This window comes from Cornus florida, unplaced genomic scaffold, assembly GCF_030987335.1.
Source record: "Cornus florida cultivar Cherokee Brave unplaced genomic scaffold, ASM3098733v1 CherokeeBrave_3.0.0_Hap2_Chr08, whole genome shotgun sequence".
NCBI classification, from domain to species: domain Eukaryota; kingdom Viridiplantae; phylum Streptophyta; class Magnoliopsida; order Cornales; family Cornaceae; genus Cornus; species Cornus florida.
In genome coordinates, this window is record NW_026775578.1 from 10,492,134 (window position 1) to 10,513,553 (window position 21,420).

The 21,420-nt window shown below is 37.0% G+C and overlaps 1 protein-coding gene across 3 annotated transcripts; it reads right to left on the reverse strand.

Annotated features, from left to right (window-relative positions):
- Positions 1 to 3,919: 3,919 nt before the first annotated feature.
- On the reverse strand, positions 3,920 to 21,129 carry LOC132269331 (uncharacterized). Of its 3 annotated transcripts, none has more exons than XM_059770484.1 (7): positions 19,975 to 21,129; positions 16,574 to 16,608; positions 16,289 to 16,389; positions 15,372 to 15,437; positions 15,194 to 15,256; positions 5,537 to 5,620; positions 3,920 to 4,182 (listed from the first exon to the last, which is right to left on the reverse strand). In XM_059770484.1, the coding sequence occupies exons 1-7, from the start codon at positions 21,006 to 21,008 to the stop codon at positions 4,174 to 4,176; spliced, it is 1,392 nt and encodes a 463-aa protein (XP_059626467.1). In that variant the 5' UTR covers positions 21,009 to 21,129; the 3' UTR covers positions 3,920 to 4,173. The 3 variants fall into 3 exon arrangements, with proteins under 3 accessions (XP_059626467.1, XP_059626466.1, XP_059626468.1); XM_059770483.1 differs by having other exon boundaries at positions 15,372 to 15,443; positions 19,975 to 21,128; XM_059770485.1 differs by lacking the exon at positions 15,372 to 15,437.
- Between the last annotated feature and the right edge of the window lie 291 nt (positions 21,130 to 21,420).

Consider the following 21,420-nt stretch of genomic DNA (forward strand, 5'->3'; position numbering starts at 1 on the left):
TCAACGATTAAGGTATGAGAAGCCGTCATTACCATAAGTTGGTAACGGATTTAGCTAAGTGTGAAAAATGGATTTTTGAAGAAAATAGTTTTCCAAGATAATTTTTCTCGGTAATTACTCCTTACACTTCATATAACCAAAACTGATTTTATGGGATTTTATGACCAAGTCTACATTGGTCTACATAAGGATTCATTTTTACTAAAACTGTTAGAAATTCAAATTTGTACTAAAACTGAATTTTTACATTTGAATTTAGTTGGATTTCAATTTTTTTATATTTTTTATTGAATCCAAATGGGGGATAGTTCCTTATTTACATTGTAAACTTAAAGTAAATGGACATATAAATATTGTAAAGACATTATTCACTTTATGCTTTTGCAGTTTCTTACCCATGCGTATACTAACATATTGATTGTACTCTAGTTGTATTGAATTGTTTTTATCTTGAAGTCAACATCTACATTGTCTATGAAAGGGGCATACATAATGCATATACTTCCAAGTTAGAAGTCTGTCCAATGCATAGAATTTTTCTGCCCAATGCATATACTTCCAAGTTAGAAGTACTGATGTGTCTTAATCTTGAAGGGGGTTTTACAACGGCTATTTGACTAAGGAAGAGGTCTATATATGCTAAGATAAGTTGTCTGCAAAGGGTGTGCTTGAGCCTCAATAAACAGAGCTGAGAGAGCCATTTTCGTAAATCCAAGAGAGTTTTTGCTCTACATTCTACAGAGCTCTTGTTCTGGTATTACTTTTTGATTGAGCTCTTGTTCTGAACAATCAATCATCTTCTCCTACAGAAGCTTGCATAGCCAAAATAGAGAGAGAGATGCTACGAATTTCTTGAGCAATTTCAGACATTCATTCAGAGCTTTTGTTCTGAGATTTACACTAAGATACAGAGTTGTTGTTCTGTAATTATTTCTCTCATATACATCATACTTAGAGAATGAGCTTCACTTGTATTCATCGATTTTCTAAAATAAGCTAAAATTTGTAAATCAGTGCTGAGAGAGAGAAACTTGTAACACTTATTCATTTCTGTTGTAAGCCTAAGAGAATGAGTTCTCTTAGCAAAGCTATTGTAAGGGCTAGTGTGGCCTATGGAAAACTAAGAGATGTGATCTCTTAGTAAGGATATTGTAAAGGCTGGTTTGGCCCAAAGGAAGACTAAAAGAGGTTGTCTCTTAGCAAGAAGAAGTAAGGAGTTGCTTCTAATTGAGGTTTGCTTTCCACCAGTAAGGAGGAGCAATAGTGGATTGGAAAGTCTCAAGAAGGGTCTTGAGCCGAAGAGTAGAAGTTTCTGAATCTCGCTAAAATCTTCGTGTCTATGTTTGCAATTTCTCTTTCCTTATCTCCCTTTATAATTGTGCTATCTAATTGCTGAATTCTTATCATCATTATTGCACAATTACTATACGTTACTTGCTGGATATTGAAATTGTGTATACTGAAAATCAGCCACTGCTTGCAACTACATTAATCTACTGATTTTGTTTAGCACATAATTGTCAAATAGAAATTGCATCTTGCTCATTTACTTAGTGGCGACATAAATTACATTATAAAATCAAGTTATTGGATTACAATTGATTACCCAAAATTTCTTCTCCACAAATTCACATTAGTTAAAGAATATGATAATATATCCCTCATTCATCTTCCACAAAGTAAAGATAATTAGGGATAATCATACATAAATCCTTACTACCTAATAATTTTAATAAAACCTTATCACATTGATAAAATTTTATCTCTTGAACAATTATCTTCCAACAACAATATCAAGTGCAAACACCCGTATCTTATTCAAAACTCTCTCTCTCTCCACATAATAACTACCACATTACAGCTTTAAACAAAGTGTAACAACCCTGCCATTAGCATCACTCTAATAGTGACATCCCATTAAAATACCCGCCAAGTCATCGCCACATAATTTGCCAAAATGGATGTCGATGTAATAAGGTGTGGATTGTTTTAACATAGTCAATCAACATATTTAATTAGTCAAATTGGTAGATTGACAAGATTAAGGACTATGAATTCATTAACTTCGAGGTTTATTCAGAAGAGTTGTGTAATGTCTTGATTATTGAAGACGATATACAATTGAAATGTATTTTGCGTAGGGATAAGTGCAGAAAACACCTCTGAAGTATATTTTTCGTAACACTTTTACCCCCTATTTGAAAGAGTGTGCAATAAACACCCTTAATCTTTTAATATTGTGCAAAATTATCCCTCTGTCATAAATCTGAGTTATAATACCTCTTTTGCCCTTTTATTCTCCCCAAAATGCCCATGCAATCATCCTCTTCACTGCAATCATCCTCTGCCGGTCTCCACTGCTGATCCAAACATGTGAGTGAATATTGTTAAGTTATTCTTTATTATTGCTTCCATAAATCAAAATTCAGACAATATAAAGAATGTATCAATCCCTATACCGAGGTTCTTTCTCTTCTCTCACTCGACGCGAACGGCCGCTCCTCCTCCTTACGCTTTATAGAAATGGATTTGGTTTAGGGGTCGTGTGACCAGTACTCCTGGATTGGTCTAATTGCAGACGTGACCCTCTTGGTTTGACTCTTGCTTCTTCTATTCGTGCTTCTTCAACATTGCGAAGGAAACCCATATATATTGAGAGGGATTAGCCCTAATATTGCTACCAGAACATGAATGCTTGGGATGAGGAAGACTGTCCCACCCCTCCTATCTAATTAAAGATGAGTCATCTTTTGAAAAAATTTCCTCAATTTCCCTCATAAGTGATTAGACTAGTCATCCATCTTTGATAGGAACCATTGGCATCATATAGTATGCAATTTACTTGATTTATGCTTATGTCTGACCTTCAACCAAAGAGAGATAGTGAATCAGATTATGAACTATTATTGCTCTTTCAAGTGACAATAAACCATGCTCCATCATCCGAGGATGGTGGGGTTGTGGTGATTATTGACTAATTTTTGGGTTATGGCATTAATTGATTCTGGTGTTGGGTTGTGAAGAGAAGATGGGGTAGTTGTTGAAGATGAATTATAGAGAGAAAGGATAGAATAAATAAATAAATAAACGAATCTCACATGGGTCTTTTTGGTCTTTTTACAAAAAAAAAAATTATTTTTATATATTTTATAAAATTATTTAATAAGGGTAATTTGATCAATTTAGATTTTAAATATGTCAAGGGGACCTAATTGCACCAAATTGAAACTTGACGGGTGTTTTTCGCACGTGAGAGATGTAATTTGCACTACAAGCATACTTCAGGGTGTTCTCTGCACTTGACCCATTTTGCGTAAGACGAACACTCAATAGCCTCTAGTAAGATAATTTATTATAAACCTAAGAAATTTATATGACCAGCTAAATAGTCGGGTTTGTGTACTGCTTGGTATGTGTCATGCTTTTTGGTTGGGTAACAAACAAATTTTAGTTTTGGGTATGCAATTGAAACGGCACTGGCTTCTGGTAAGTAATTTTATAGCATGGTTTGTGTACCGCTAGGTATGTTCGATACTTATTATGAGCTGATAAATTTAAGCTATTTGGGATAAATTGCTTCGGGTAGTACATGGAACATAACAGAAAAATTAAGGGGTCTGTTTGCCAGTAGTGTCTATTTTGCGTTTTCAATCACAGAAGCTGTACTTTTATTGTGCTTTGATTTATTCTAAAGTACAAACTTGTTTACAAACTGCCATTTCTCAAGAAGGATTTGAGCTCTGTTGCTGTTAGCCTCCTACTCAAATAATATGTATCAAGCAGCCAATTCGAAAGACTTGTCTTGGCATAAGCCTGCCACGCTTTCTGTGTCACTTTTTTGGGTGCCGGCTGGGCCAACTACAATCCATGCCCTCGGTTACCGGGCATCATTTAAAGTACCACCACTATGTAACTCACATTAATTTTAAAGTCATATATATATATATATATATGTAAATAGTACCACTATAATTCAACATATCTTGTGAAAGATGGTATCATTAACATTTTTTTACCCATTTTTCAACATGGTGGAAAAGAAAATAAAAATATAAATAAAAGCATTGATACAAAAAAAATCCAACCATCAATCCACGATGCCAAATAGTCTGCTTCTACTTCTAGATGTGATGCAGGAATTTTCACCAAAACTTCAACCCTCCAAGTCAAAAATCAAGCCACCTACAAACCAATATAAATGAGAAAACCTGCATGATAATGTTGTCGGTTATAAAATTCAGACCTAAGTTCGATTCTCAAACTCTTTCTTTGATTACTCTCTCGGCTTTGTTTTCTTGTGAGTCATACAAACAGTACAAACACACTAAAGAAATCAAATTACATCAATTTGAGCTTGAGCCATTGCTTGACCCATGTAGAACTATACGCACACAATTGAAAAACTATATCCTTGAAGATACTTCAATGCCCTCAACTCAAAATTATTTGACACCAAAAATTTCATCTCCCCCAATTCTCTATCAACCTCATCGCCCCAATCATACCCAATAACAACCTCGACCACGTACTTGACTACACCATGCATGGCATTTTCATTCAACCACACTATTATTATTATTATTATTATTATTATCATTTTGGTGCTCACTCGATACACATTTTCACGAAAAAAGTCAACATACCTAAAAATAAAATATTCTATTAATGCTCCCATTAAATATTTTATAAAACTCTTTACATATAAATAACATATATAACTCCGCCCTCTTTTAAACCAAACAATTACTTAATCAATCAACCTTCACTCATTTTTATATAAATAAAATTGAATGAAATGGTCATTTGGTAAAACTAATAAGGTCATTTAAGTCATTTTCACTCACATGATATCGTCATTTAGAAATTATTTAACCAGTAAACTTAAACTAACTTACAATCAGTGTAATTTAAATAAACTTAAATAAACCGTAAGGAAGTAAAGGCACTGGAGGGGTTTTTTTTTTCTTCATAAGTAAAAAAAAAAAAAAAAAAAAAAATGGAATTTTCATTACACCAATGATATTATATGAGTAATTTTAAATCACAAAGGGCCTGCTTGGCATCCGAAAATGTTTAGCGTTTCTATTTCGATCCGAACCATAAATAACATTTTTATTGTGGAGTGCGTTTAATAGTAATTGAAACATGTTTGGTATCGTAAAATTTGTTGCAAGAATTTTTTAAGCAAAAACATGAAAACATGTTTTGTAAAATAGTGTTGCAAATTTGAAAAACAAAATGGCTAGTTAAAAAGGTAAGTGTTTTCTTTTCTTTTCTTTTTTTCTTTCTTTCTTTTTTTTTTTTTTTTTTTGGTGAGTCTTGTTCATCGCTACAGTATTTTTTACGGAAACAACTGAAAATACCACCCCAATTTGGGGTTTCCTGGTTTCTGCCTCTTTTTTGGAAACAAACACAATATTTATTATTCAAATTGCAACAAAGTTACTAAACAAGTTTTCACTTTCCACAAAAATATAAAAAAAGCAAAAGCAGTTGCAAAACAGGGTGAAAATGAGTAGTGTTCAAACGTACTTACATTGTTTTTTGGGGCAATTTTGATATTTGACGATGAAAGAAAGCCTTCAGTCTCCAATGCCAAAAGTATCTTCTTTCTTGGACCCTGAAACAGGCAAAGTGAACAAAAAATGAGCAAGAGACTATAATTTTGGAGGGTGGGAGTCATATCTCTTTCTGATATTAACAAAAAAGAAAAAACGAGGAGCATATCCTAAATCACGACCCATGAATCGAATGATCCACAAATATAGAGACGCAGCCAACTAGCTGCTTAGAGAGGTGGTATCCAATTAAGCTAGTATTAATTTTTATCTAAACACATACTTCATTATAATGTTGACACCACTTGTTGTAGGGGAAAGCTCTGATACCAAATAAATGCAGAAGAAGAAGAGAGGAAAGATGGGAGCGAGGGCGAATATCGAAACAAAATCACTAAAACAACATGCTCGTTAATCATATAGCATCCAAATCAAAAGTACCAAAGCCTACACATATATATATTGGCAATGAAATAAATTCCTAACCAAACACAACTACCAGATAAAATCTTAAAATAAAAAAACTCTAAAATAACCCTAATCTTATCTCGATATGTATATAACTAATTTTATCAAATCTCTTATTTTATTTATTTTTGCTCATTCAAAAGTACATGCCAATCACGTACGGCTCGTGCATTCGAGTCACATCTTGTTCTTATCAGAGCGTTTCCAAAATCCCTAAAGTTTGATAATTGCATTTGCATTAACCAAAAGGCAGATACTCAAAAGTCACATCACGTGAAATTTTCACCAACTTTGATCTGGTTAGAAGAGTAATTAGTATTGCAAATGATTACACACATATCACGACTCAAAAAGAACAATCATCAACCAGGAGACGATATCGTGCATAATTTCAAACCCAATTGGAGAAAAAGTAGTTGTTATTTTGAGTCAAGAAATAAATTGTTACGACAAACACAGCAAACCCAAGAAACACTAATAGAAAATAAACACTCCACACACAAATAAAACAAAGATTTAGCATGATTCCGCAAAGCATAAATCCATGGTGAAGATCCGGTGAAAGGACTCTTCACTCTTTTATGCGATTTTCAATGTCTATCTATTATTCCACTCCAAACCATAAGCACCATTATATATTGGGCTACAATAAAGTACTAAATAGGGCTTACGATCCCCAAAAAAAAAAAAAAAAAAAAAAAAAAAAAAAACAGATAAAAGCTCAATCAAGGGGTTGCAACACGACCCGACACCAAATTCATGCCACAGCATCACAAAAACAATAAATAAAAATAAATAATAGAGGGTCCAGGGCACAACAAAGAATGCTGTGATGAAATGATATAACTAGTAAAGAATGGCATATGTAATAGCTTATAAGGATTACCCGGGGATAACCATTTCAACAAAAGTCAACTCAGATGGTTTCATACATGATGATCATAGAAGTTTGGACTAATAATAAGAAGCATGTGGTTTTAAATTCCAGCTGGAAAGCTAGAGGACCTTAAGGTTGATATACAGAGGGAAGAGTGTGAAAATGAGGCTTTAAACAGAACAGGAGAAAAATTCCCGTTACATTTTTTCTTTTGATAAGTAAAGTTTCAATAAAAAGCGTTCAACAAGGGAACGCGTTAAAAATTCCCATTACATAGAACCCTAAATCATTGGTTCTTCAATCAAAGATCACTATTAAAGTTAGTTTTAAAACATCCAAGGAGTTTAGATTTTCAATTCAAATGTAGGAAAGTCCAAGTCGATCGATGAAATGAAATAGACTAACTTATACTTTAAAACAATTCAAAACTATTGTATCTGACATTGTTATTTCAACATATGCACCCAAAGTAAAAGAATAGAGAAACCAAATGTGCAGAAGTAAAACAAAAACAAAAACAAATATATATATATCCATTCACAATAAAAGGAAGTCAAAACAGAGTCTGATCTCACAATTTCCGAAACTCAATTTTTACATATAAATGAAAAGGAATGCATAATAGCAAGTGTGACATTTTTTTCACCCCAAGCAAATGAATCACCCCAACCTCATGTCACAAACCCAATAAATGGTGTGAAGGTTCAAAATCAGGGTTTAATAGTATATGAGCTTGTTTGCACGGAGCTGAATTTGTTTCGAATTTCAAATCCCTGAAACTTAAAAACAATGTACACTTTGGAGTTTTATTTGCAAAATTGAGGTATACGAACTAATTGTGGTCGGCTGCTGGACACGACGACTCCAGTGAATGGTGCGAAGCTTGGTTGGGTTCGGATTGTAGTACTGGTTTAGTGTTGGAGTCTCGGAGATTATGGTATCGGTAATTGGAAGTTTTGTCAGAGTTGTGGCTGGTTTGTAATTCCGAATTAGGGCTTGAGCAAAGTAGTTTCCAGATGACGGCGTTGGATTCAGCAACAATTTTAGTGGACCAAATTGGAATCCAAATCAGAACCCAAATTGGAATCGTAATCGAATCACATAAATCTGTTTGAAACGAAAATATATATATATATGTTCAAAGGTATCAGATCTTTGATCCAGGTAGTGTGGATGGTGAAGAAGATGATAAGAGAGGGGCTTTTAAGAAGATGAAGATGTTGAAGAAGGAAGAGGCATCGAAAGTTGTGTTGCCTGAGGATGAGAATGTATAGATTAGGGTATGGAGTTGTAGGGAAAGACGTGCAATTGCCACTGGGTAAAGTCTACAAAACACCCTTGTGGTTTTGATTTTGTGTGGATTACACCCCTGTAGTTTATTTTGTATGTATAAATCCATGCTAGATGTCAAAATGTTGCAAGGAAGGCCTCCGATCAACTTTCCGGTAGCAAAGGGCCGTTAAATAGTCATGTGCCGGACATATGACTATTTTAAGAGCTGAAAACTCCAAAATAACCTCTATATATACCAAAAATGCCCCAACCCCATTGGAGAAATCGCCGCCACCACAACCGGGGACTCACCGGCCCAAATTTTCAACTAAATCGGCCAATTGATTGAAGACCCAATAGCAACAGGCAACACACCAAATTCAGCTCAGATGAACCACGGTTCCAATGATCTCCCGTCTGTGCAAATACAGAGAAAGCTTCATCTTCGGTACACCTCAGTCGATGCGAACTCCGGCGAAGACATACCCATTCCGGTGACGGCGACACAACCACGAGCTCCAAAACTACAACTACTAGCTCCGGTGACGGCGATTGAATCAGCCCACTCCAGTTCAGAAGCATCCAGCTTTTCCGGTGATCTTCATTCTGCATCAACAAGTCCGGTGAGCTGCAATCTCAAAGACCGAACAACCCCAGTGTGTCTTAGTGAAGGTGAACGACAGTTTTGGCTACAGGGCTATAGTAGCGAAACAATCCGGCAAGCTACGAATGCAATTTTAGCAAAACCTACAACGAGACCCATTTCGGGGACCATCCAGTGAGCTCCAAGACATGCATGCGACTCCGGTGAACAGGGACGGACCTACGTGCAAGTGAGGAAGGGGGGGCAGTTGCCCCCCCTGAATATATATATTTTTACTAATATACCATGCTATTTTTCTTTTTTCATTATATACCCATAAAATATTGCTAATCCCCCCACCCCTTCTGAAATTATTTGAAAAATTCAGTCTTGCCCCCCCTCACTTAAAGTTCTGGGTCCGTCCCTGCGGGTGAACAAACGGCAAACTCTATTCATCCTCTTCCGGTAAGCTTGGTTTGAAACAGCAACGAGTTTCGGTCCGGCGTGTTTCAGTTCCCATTCAGACCAAACCGAGAGTAAGATTATAGTTATCTCTTTGCCAACTGAGTCCCACAGTTAGAAGATTGCTCCTCATTGTTCAAAGATGACAAAGCCAAGAGTAACAATATCATTTTAGAATTTGGCAACAAGAGTATTGTTCCGAACAACGAGTAGAGTTATGGATCTGCTAGGGATGGCGGCGAACAAGGTCTAATAGACTGATAGTGAGTTGGAACGGTGGCGACAAGCATTTTTTGTCCAACAAACAGTGGGCTTTTTGTATTTTCACATTTCTTGTTATTGTAATTATTTTTAAAAATTATAGAGAGGGGTATTTAAGTCTATTTGGAGCTCCAGTACATGACAATGGACAAAAGGTACTAAGATGCACATATTCTTATGCAAAGGGGTGGTTAACAAACACAAGGGGGTTATACATACAATATAGATATTATAGGGGGTTTTCCCCACGCAACCCTTGCCACGGTGTCTGTTGATGCCAAGATTTTTTATGCTAAGCCAAATCACCAATCTTTGTATGCTAAGCCTAAAGGCCTCATGAGAGAGAGGATGGTGGTGATAGTTTGGTGACAGAGCAGTGGGGCGAGAGAGAGAGAGGCAGTGATAGGGGGTGGGCAATGGAGGAGGCATTAAAGAGAAATGTGTATAATATCTGTATTATTATTTTTTTTATTTTTATTAGTTGTTTTCAGTCCTTTATTAGGTGTTTTATGTAAGATCCCTATTATCATGGGATCACGTAGATAAGATCCCCGTAATCAAGGGATCACGTAGATTTTGGCATATTTCCTGTTTTTCTTTGATTTGGTTTCCTTTCTTTGTATCCTATTCTTGTATATAAATATAGCTTTTGGCTTTTGATTTAAGTAAACCAAAACCCAAAACTTCATCTTTTTGGTATCAGAATAAAACAAAAACCTTCGCCTCCCCATTTTCCTCCCCAACGCCGAACCCCTCGAGTAACCCTTTGTTTTTTACTCCTTTTTTAGGAGAATTCCGTTAGGTATTTTATAACCTAAGTTCTGGTGTTTTTTTTTCTTTGTGGGCTGCCGGTGTGTGTTCGGTAGCATATTTGGAGGAAGGCGCCAATTTTTCCGGCCTTGTTTTTTTCTCTTTCCTCCTGCTTTGACATGTGGACCAACCTTATTTTGGTACTATAACTGATTCTAGTAGGCAAAAGGACATTTAATCCTCGGTCCAACATACTTTATCTTCGGCACATCATACTCCGACATAGCGGGTTACTAGTGTGCTCTTAAATGGGCGCAACTTCGTATCTTGTTCCCGTTCTCTTCAACTCTATATTGAAGGAAAAAGGAAAACTGGTTGGCTTTTGGGTCTAGTCAAATAACTGAAAAAGACAGATACTAAATATATTGCATGGGACATGAACAAGTGCATCATTCTGGGTTAGATCTTCGACTCAATGGAGAAGCGTATCTATAATATGTTCATGTTTCACACTTCCGTTTTTCATCTGTGGCAAGCCCTTAACATGATGTATTCCCACTCCCGCAATGACGCTCGTATCTTTGAACTCTATCAGGAGCTTGCTCATGCACCTTTGAAGACACTCAAGCTGTCAATATCAGAGTATTTTGGGTACCTCCAGTCTAGGTGGGAAGAATTAGCACAGTATGAACCTCTCTCCGATTTCTCTGAAGAAGCTGCAACTCTTTTGGTTAAGAGACTGGACCGCCAGCATACCTACCAGTTTTTAATGGGTTTACGATCCGAGTATGATGCTCTTAGAACTCAGATCATAGACACCTCTCCTATGCCTGATTTATATAATGTTTTCGCTACTATTGACCATGAGGAGCATAGACGTCAGATCTCTCAGCCGGTAGCTTTACCATACACTCCAGTTGATCAGTTGGCTCTTGCTGCTAATTCTAGATTTTCAGAGGGAAAGGTTATTTGTCAACATTGTGAAGCCACGGGTCATGTAAAGGATCATTGCTTTAAGCTTCATCCCGAGCTAAAGCATAAATTTTCTCGCAATCTTCCTTCTGGCCGTGGCCGCACTGCCGCAGTAGCCGATACTATTTGTGGGTCCACAACTCCACAGATTGTTGACCCTCCTATTTCAACTCTTCCGAGACCATCTTTTTAAGACTTTAATCAGTTACAAGTCCCATATTGGTCAGCTTAAGGAGCAGTTCGGAGGTTTATCTACCAGGGTTGACCCTTCTACTCCACGGCTACTATAGCTACAGATACTCCTTCTATTTTTCATGTTAAAGCGGGAAAATTTACTTGGGGTCTGGATTCCAGAACCAATGATCATGACTGGTGAGTTGTCATTATTTTCTACTCCTGTTACCCCTGTAAATCAGGCTGTTAGTCTAGCCGATGGGTCAACCACCATTATTCGTAGTAAAGGAGATGTTCATCTATCCCCTGATATTATTTTGCCATATGTTCTTCATGTTCCTAACTTTGCATTTAATCTTCTATCTGTTAGCAAACTTGACAAATCACTCAACGGTGCAGTCATTTTCTTTCCTTATTACTGTGTTTTACAGGACCTGTGTTCGAAGAGGATTTTTGGCAAAGGATATGACCATGATGGCCTCTACTACTTTAGCGATCCTTTACCGACACCTCCTCCACTTGCTTCAAGCCTTCAAGTCTCTGTTCTTCCAGTTTCTAGGTCTTATGATTTTTCTTTTCAGACTTTAAATTTATGGCATGCTCGCCTTGGGCATGTAAACTTTCAGTATTTATGTCTTTTTTTCCTTTCATTAATAACGGCTTGTAAGGATAATAAGTTTCAATAAGAGATTTGTGAACTTTCTAAAAATACTAAAACCAGTTATATTTCTCATATGCATCATGCACCTAGTATGTTTGATCTCATACATTCTGATGTGTGGGGTCCTTCTCCTGTTACTGCTTTTTCGGAGAATCGTTATTATGTCACATTCATTGATGATTATTCCCGCTGCACATGGGTATATTACTTAAAAAGAAATCTGAAGTTTTTCCGTTATTCACTCAATTCCTCAAATGATCAAAACTCAATATAAAACTGTTGTTATGAATATTAGGTCTGAAAATGGTCATAAATATGTTTCCAATGAGTTTCGGTCTCAACTTAAGCAACAGGGTATTCTTCATCAACTTACTTGTCCATAGACCCCCGGAAAGAATAGCGTGGCAGAGCGTAGAAACCGCAAAATAATGTCAGTTGTTCGATGTCTTTTAAGTGGTATGAATGTGTCTAAGTCATACGGGCACATAGCGATACTTACAACTACTTTTCTCATTAATCGTACCCCTAGTAGAGTATTAAATGGTAAGGCCCCTTTACAAGTGCACCTTTCATGGGCATACCCCTTTTATGGTTCTAACACTATCTTCTACTCCTGATCAAAAGGCTTCTCCTCTTGCTTGTCTTCTTCCTATTTTTTAAGAAGAGTCTTTTGTTGTGGTTTCCTCACCCCCTTTGCAGGTCTATTCTCACCGCCCTCGTGCTCCGCCTCTACTGCCTTCATCCTCCTCAGATACAGGTTCAGGTACATCTCCTCTCTCTCCTTCACATTTCCCTGACCCTGTTCCTAAGTTTCGGTATCCCACTCGGGACCACAAACCCCCTGCTCGATTTGGATTCGCTTGTAGTACTGATCATCCTATTCCGTAGTATATCTCTTATGATGGTCTTACAGAGTCTTACCAACCCTTTCTAGGCAAACTTGATTCCATTTCAATCCCCAACAATATGTTTAAGGCTATCCGGAATCCCAATTGGATGTCTGCTGTGATGGTAGAAATGTATGTTTTGCAGCAAAATGAAACATGTGAACTTGTATCTCTCCCTCCTGGTGAGAAGACAGTTGGTTGCAAATGGGTATTCAGTGTTAAATATCTGGTTGATGGTTGTATTAATCGGTATAAGGCCCGTTTGGTGGCCAAAGGGTTTACTCAGATTCCTGGTAAGGACTTTAATGATACCTTCGCTCCAATGGCTAAATTGACCTCAGTTCGTTTTCTTGTCTCCCTGACTGCTTCTCACAATTGGCCTCTTCATCAGCTTGATGTGAAGAATAATTTCCTTAATGGTGATCTTCTTGAGACTATTTATATGGATCATCCACCTGGTTTTCGGGCTGAGGGTGAGTATACTGGAAAGGTTTGTCGATTGCGGAAGTCTTTACATGGGTTAAAACAATCTCCCAGAGCTTGGTTCAGCCGCTTAAGTGATGTAATTCTATCCAAGTAGTTTGTTAGATGTCATTCAAACCATACATGTTTTATCCACCGTTCCTTTACTGGTCGATGTATAATTCTTCTTGTCTATGTTGATGATGTCATCATTACTGGCAATGTTATCCCTGGGATTACTTAAGCAAAGCACAATTGGCTAAAGCTTTTGACGTGCAAGACATTGGGCATCTAAAATATTTCTTGGGAATTGAGATTGCTAGATCTAAGAAGGGTGTCTCTTTATCGCAAATGATGTATGTCTTGGATCTACTTCCAGACACGGGTTTTCTTGGGTGTAAACCTGCTTCCACTCCTATGGATCCTAATCTGAAGATCTTGACCGAGTCTGGAGATCTCCTTTTTGATCCCTCGCAGTATCAGCGCTTGGTAGGAAGATTGATTTATCTTACCAACGCCCGTCTTGATTTGACTTTTGCGGTTAGTATGTGAGTCAGTTTATGCATGCTCCTCGTACAACTCATATGGATGCGGTATATCATATTCTTCATTTTCTTAAGTCCTGTCCTGGACTTGGATTATTCAATTCTTCTAGCGGGGAGGTTGGGCTATCCTGTTCTAGTGATGCAGACTATGTTGGGTCCAAAACTAACAAAAGTTCCACATCTGGCTTCTGTACTTCCTATAGAGATCATCTTATATCCTGGAACAGTAAGAAGCAACCTGTAGTTTTAAGATCTTCAACAGAGGCTGAGTATCGTGCCATGACCCAGGGTACTTGTGAGATTCTCTAGCTTCGATCTTTCTTGGAGGAGCTAGGGCTACGTGAAAAACAGTCCCCAAACTTGTTTTGTGATAATAAGTCAGCCATCATACTTGCTTCAGATTTTGTTCTTCATGAAAGGACTAAACATATAGAGGTGGACATTCATTTTATGAGAGAGAATGTTCGTTCGGGAATTATCAAGTTGTGCTCTATTCGGTCCTCTAATCAGTCAGCGGATGTGTTCACCAAATCCGTTGGTCCATCTTTGTTTCATTCCTCGATTACCAAGCTAGCTTGAGGGAGTGTTAAAATATCTGTATTATTATTATTATTATTTTATTAGCTATTTTGTGGGATCACGTAGATAAGATCCCCGTAATCATAAGATCACGTAAATAAGATCCCCGTAATCAGGGGATCACGTAGCTAAGATCCCCGTAATCAGAGGATCATGTAGATTTTGACATATTTCCAGTTTTTCTTTGATTTAGTTTCCTTTCTTTGTACCCTATCCTTGTATATAAATATAGCTCTTGGCTCTCGGTTTGAGTAAGCCAAAATCCGAAATTTCTTCTTTTGATATATATGTATACGTGTGTGATTTAGTTAAATTTTCATTTCGTAAAGTTAATAAGGTCATTTTTATAATTTTACTTCATATAAGGGTATTTTTGGAACTTAAAATAAACCCCTTTGAATGACATAGTTGATTCACAACGGGTGGTTAGGGTGATGTTGTAAAACCTCAACGGAGGTCGACCACAATTTGTCAACTAGTTTCTTCTGAAGAATATTTCGAAAAACCTCTGGAGGGTACCTTACACTAAATTCTTATTTCTGCAAGCCCTCAATCAGCCAAGACAAAGTTTCTAAAGGTGCAATGGTAAACAGAGAAAAACTACATATAGTACTTATAAAAATTTTAAAATAAAATAGAATAAAAACACTACATATAATAGGGTTAGCCTAGTTGAATTCACCTCTGGTAATCCTAAAGCCTCGAGATCATCATCAGTTAGGCGTACCAGAGTGGCCATATCAATCTGCAGAAAAAGCATGACCCATCAAAATAGTGAAGGAATTTCTTAAGGTAATGGTAAAACCAAAGCCGGTACATAAATTTGCAGTAAACAAAGGAAAGCTTTAAAATTGACGCACTTCCTCATATTTGAATATCGTTGAATAATTTTCAAGACCCAACAGTAGCAAGAAACCATCCACCAACTGAACCTACACAAAATATGTACCCCTTGTAAGTACAAAAACACACCTCATATTCTGTATTTAACCCCATTATCCATATTTAATTTTTATTAAAAGTCAGTCATTAGCTAAGATGATGTTTAACATACACTCTGCCAACCCAAACCCCCAAAACAAAAAGGGGAAAAGAATCTGCAGCTTCACTGCCAAGTTCAACCCTTCAGGGTGAACAACCAGCATAAGATTAGGCGATTGGTATGAGAAGTGCTAAAAAAATTGACTATTTCCAGAGAGACAAGTTTCATGGGAAAGAAATAGCCCGCATTGTATGATCAGCATATAATAACTATGAAAGGAAAGTGAACTCTTAAATACCTATCCAAAACAGTTCGAACTCAGTAAAAAAAAAAAAAAGAAGAAGAATGAAATTCAATATGAATCGCACCGTAAGTACCAAGGGCAGCAACCTAGTAGCATCTCATCTACCTCCCGAAGTGAAAGGTGAGGGTTCAAGTCCCCAAAGGGGCAAATGGGTATGCAAGTTTCTTGCTAAGGAATAAATCGCACCAGAAGAGAGAATAAAAATTACTAAATCCATTAAATTGAGTGGCATTTCTTGCCACTACCCAAGGGGAAGGTGAGGTCGCAATTCCCGTTGGGACACTAATGTTTGTCTTACCCAGAAGTGAAAATGAAATAATAAAGATTTAATTAATTGCAAAACACCCAAAAAAATTAAGAACTCATTCTTTGAAATGTAGTAAAATGCAACAACAGAAGAAATATTTTGAAAAATGGAAAACAGTATGATTTAGGTATTTCTAAAAACTGAGGCTGAGAAGACGACTCGTTTTTCTAGCAGCTTGACTGACCTCAGGTACTGACTCCAGCTTTGATGGATCAGTGTTCACTGGCTGCATATGCATGTCAACATCAAGATCCTCAAACTGCTCACCCTGAACATTAGGACCTCCTGAAATAAAAATCTTTCCACTTTTGAGTTCTTTGCTGACATTTGATCAAAGCACCAAGTACAAAAGGTTGCTATAATTTATTATTGTTATTTATAATTATAATGAACATATATATAAGTCAAATACAATCATTAGCCGCAGCCTTTAGATGAATGCAACTGCATATCATCAAACAATGCATACTTGTCCAGATTTCAGACTCGTAGGCATATATACGCCTGCAAAACAAATGGCATTGAGTCAAATAAATTTTTTTTTTAAAAAAAAAAAAAAGACAAAAAGATAGAAGGCTTTTTGCCTTGACATATAATGGCACTCCACCTTACATACTAAGGAAACGAAATGTGGAAAAAGGGAAGTGCGTCTAAGAGATTTTATTACTTAATGGCTCACAACTGTAGAACAGGTATAATTTATATATGTATTACTCAATGTATATAGATCCTTATGCCTCAAATAAAAATGTCATGCTTATTAGTGTTCCAGAAGCAATAGGTATGATGCATAAATGAATACACACCAGATAAACATCAATTGTAACGACAAACGCAACGAACCAAGAACAAATCACGAATCACGGAAGAAAAGTAAGTATGCCACACACAAAGAACATAAAGATTTATGTAGTTTGGCACAAATTATGCCTTGAAAGATTTCACTATGTGAAAATCAAGAAATTATAAGATTCAGCCCCCAAACTCTAACTCTCGTTCTCACTCTCTTTCGCGTGACTTTCACTGTCTCGCTCTGTCCCACTCCAAACACTAAACGCCCTTATATACCAGGCTAAAAGAGAGATTTAAATAGGTTCCACGACCTGCCTGTGTATCATGGGTCAAAAAATTTTATTCCCACGCAGAACTCACTGTTCAGGTCAAAACAGAGTCACAGCAGGACCCAAGCTGAAACAAAATTCGGGCCACAACAGCAATATTTGACAATTTGCTAATCAAATTAAATTTCTTTGAATGAAAAGTATTATTGGAAGAATAACACAGCCTAATAAGGATTCATGGGAGAAAAGGTATCTGATGCAAATCAATAAGGGTACTTTAGACAGGATTGAGGCAGTCGATGGTGCCTCGGAAAGTCAAAGAGTCCTTGTTTTACTAAGCTTTGGAATCACTAAGTATACTTAGGAAAGTGGTAAAGACTTATTAATGTCGTGTGGAAATTTTAAGAGTCATTCTAGGAAATGTCAACTGTCAATACGAGTAGAATTATAAAAGGACAGACTTCTATAACTCTTGTATTCAAGTCTTTTATTAATATTTTTAAGTTATTATCAGTTTATAAACTGTTCTTCAGGCTTTTCCAAGATTTACCTTTAGAAATCCAGGCCCCAACGGTGATTGGAGTATTCCAAGTCTCCCTTACAGTTGTAAGAAGACTTGTTTCATTTCCGTTTGCTTCAAGTGGTATCAGAGCCTTTCCTATAAGATATTGTGGATCTATGGCTAGGCAATGAAGTATGATAGCCACAAAAGATGTTCAAAATCTGCAACATCAAATTTCTCGATTGAGCACTGTGTTAGAACAAATTTCTCCTCTGAATCTGGTCATTATGAGAGAGAGGAATCAACAAATGAATGCATATGAATACGAATATTGGACAGAACAGACTACTGGAAAAAGAAATCAGCAGCATAAGTCGTCTCGAACACCAAAACAAAGGGACGCCAAATCACAAAACACTTAACAGCAGTGGTGAACCATGCCCAATAGCCTGAATTTTGGTCCTACACTGGTGAAGGTTCAGGATACAAGTCTGCCAAGTTGCCAAGAGATGTAGACAGCCACAATATTTACGAAAAACAACTCTTGAATGAGGAAGATCTTGGGAATTATGTTGACATCTACTCAACTTTTGATGAATCTTTCGGAGGTGTAGATGAAGAAAATCGGATCTTAGGGGTGCATTCAACTTCCCATCTTCCAGAAATTGACCACAATGAAGAGGAATGTGAAGAAAAAACGAAGGCGGAAGAGGAAAAGTCTGAAGAAGCAACCGACAAAACCAACAACATGTTAGAAACTGAGGTTCATGAGGACAATGAAGCAGGTAAGAGAATAGAGAAATCTAAGGAATCAACCGGCAACTTGTGTAAAGTTAACGAAGTTGTCATCATTCAACCTGTGGATCATGGATTTGATAGTAAAAATAATGAATCTGAGCAAGACTTTGCTTCTCAAGGTGGGCAATCTGAAGATAAAATTATTGAACTTCCAGTACCACGTGGTGCAGGAAGCATTAAGGCAGATTTAAGTTTCTTGAATAATTTGGCCAAAACTGAAGCTTCTTCATTCATGGATTTGACAAATGATGGATTCCATATACATGACTTGATTTGGGATGAGTTCTTGGCACGACATCCAGCTAGGAGTAGCTCCAATGAAAAAATCATAGTAGTTCAAGGATTGGTTCATAATTTATCTTCAAGGAAATTATGGAAATTTCACAAGAGAGCTCTGAAAGTTTGTTCGGAGTAATTCTTTGTCACAGTAAATTGTTTCAAACTCGAGGTTGAGTTTTATTCAACGAGGAGGGTCTGATGCAAATCATTAAGGCAGTCAATGGTGCCTTGGAAAGTGCCTCGAAAAAAAGTCAAAGAGCTGTCCTTGTTTTACTAAGCTTTGGAATTACTAAGTATACTTAGGAAAGTGGCAAAGACTTAAATGTTGTGCGTGAATTCTAAGATACATTCTAGGAAAAGTCAAGTGTCGCTAATAGTTGTAGTATAAAAGGACAGACCTTTATATCTATTGTATTCAAGTCTTTAACAGTATCAATTTGAGTTATTATCAGTTTATATTCAGGCTTTTCCCAGATTTTCTTTTAGAAATCTAGGCTCCGACGGTGATTGGAGTATTCCTAGTCTCCCGTACAGTTGTAAGACCGACTTGTTGCATTTCCGTTTGCTTCGGTATCACAAGTTTGCAGTTGCATATCTTTTAATAATTCTTGCAACAATTTGTTATTTAAAAGACACTTTTTATTTTTATTTATTATTTCTTGATAAGTAGAACACTTCTATATTTTTTATTTTTTATCTATTCGTCATAATATGTGATAGTTTAAGACACAAATGTTAACCGTACCCAAAAACCCAAGTTCCACATGTTTCAATATGAATGCTATCATTTTTCAGCTGCATTCGCTGACAGTCGGCAACCTACTTGGCCCACAAAAAATTGGCAATCACATATTGCGACTATAAATGAAGATTGCATTGATTCCTTATGCAATGGATGAAAGGAACTCGAAATGTATGGTTTTTGGGTCTTTGGGTATGGTTTAGAAACATCTGAATTGAAGTTCCACTCATAATTCTTCTCTACTTGATATATATTACTGCTCGCCTAAATCCCTAGTTCAACAATGGGAAACCTCGAAAGGCATTCTTCACCAAGAATTAAACCTTCCCATTGACCGTATTCAGCATTCAGTAAGAAGTTACTTCCTTTAAAATTTGAACCTTAGAAGGTACCAAACATAAATGAATTGGAGAATAACTCAATTAGTTCAAACATCTAAGACTGGCTTCCACAACAACAACAACAAAAATACAAATACAAATACTTACTGGGAGTCCACACAAAGTGATGTTAAATTTGCCGGAGCGAGGTTTTCTATATTCAAGGCGCAGCGACCTGACCACAATGTTGAAAGCTCCATGTCATCAGAAACTTGGACAATCAAGATGGAAACATATTGAAAGTTAGAGGGGTCAACATTGAAACCAGTCTTCATCATACAAAATATTTTGTTTCTCAAATGAACAAAGCAACCAGAGAATGTGGAAGCACAATCCACTGGTAGATCTTTAAAGTCCAATCCTCTAAAATACACTGGAACACCAATAGATTGAATGATTCCATCATTCTGAACGACTTGATATGCAATCAAGTTATAATTACATCCGAAAGTGTACAAATAACCATCAACATATTCAGCCTTTCCTACCATCAAGTAATATAACCCATTCTCCTTTTCCTTCTTGACGACCTGCCAGTTCTTCATTTTACTTCCGACCGTGTAATAATAGAATTCTGAGTTACCATGAATAAAATCATGGACTGAAATGAGAAAACTGTAGTAAATGACTGCGTAGCCAGAGATAATTCTGGGTAATTTTCTGTCCATTGGATACTCAGGTAGTTCGCTATACCAAGGAGGAGGAACAAGAGTAGGAAGTAAACTTTCGAAACACGGAGAGCGTATTTCGTAGGACGAATACAAAGTACCCCCAGCAAGCACAAACCAACCAGCAGGGTCAGCCATCACTAGGGGATAAGGTTTTGGTGCTTTTGGCCACGGCAATTCGAAAACTTCTTTGGTATTTGTATTGAAACGAATGGGTTTAAGCTGCAAAAACCTGTCATGCATATCCCAATGTGAAGCCATCAAGACCATGTTCGATCCTAAGATATCACAACCAACCGGTGAATATACTCTTTCTTCATCTAAGCAACGAAACGCTTTCTGCACAGGACTAACTCTTGCAATTTTAGAACCAATTTTTCCTCCTACTCCAAATTTGATTTCATAAATTGCAGCACAATATGGCCCACCACCAAAAGTAGCAACCAAAAACAACGATACTCCCCCATCAGCCATCTTTAATTGCCTTCCTCTTCCTTTGCTCTGTACCGGGCTCTGAACGTTGCAGGAGAGACTCTCTCAGATTCGTGTAGAAGACGCCTTTTAGGGTTTTTGGTGCCTCGCCCTCCCCCGCCTCCCCGCCCCCGATTATAAATAGTAAGGAATGCGTGTTTTAGTTAGGTCTGAAAGGACATTGATACCCTTGTCAACCCTGTTAAGTACTAGTAAAATATTTTTCCAAAACTAATCCTCCAAAAAAAAAAAACAAAAACATTTTCCAAACCCATCAATTTCACTGTGTGCGCTTTGCCTAGAAACTTTTTTAGGCTCAGTTTTGTAGAGTGAAAATGGGAGGAAATGGAAGGAAAGGTGACGATTAGGTAAAATTGGTGGAAGGAAAGGAGAGGAAAGGGTTTGGAGGGTTAAC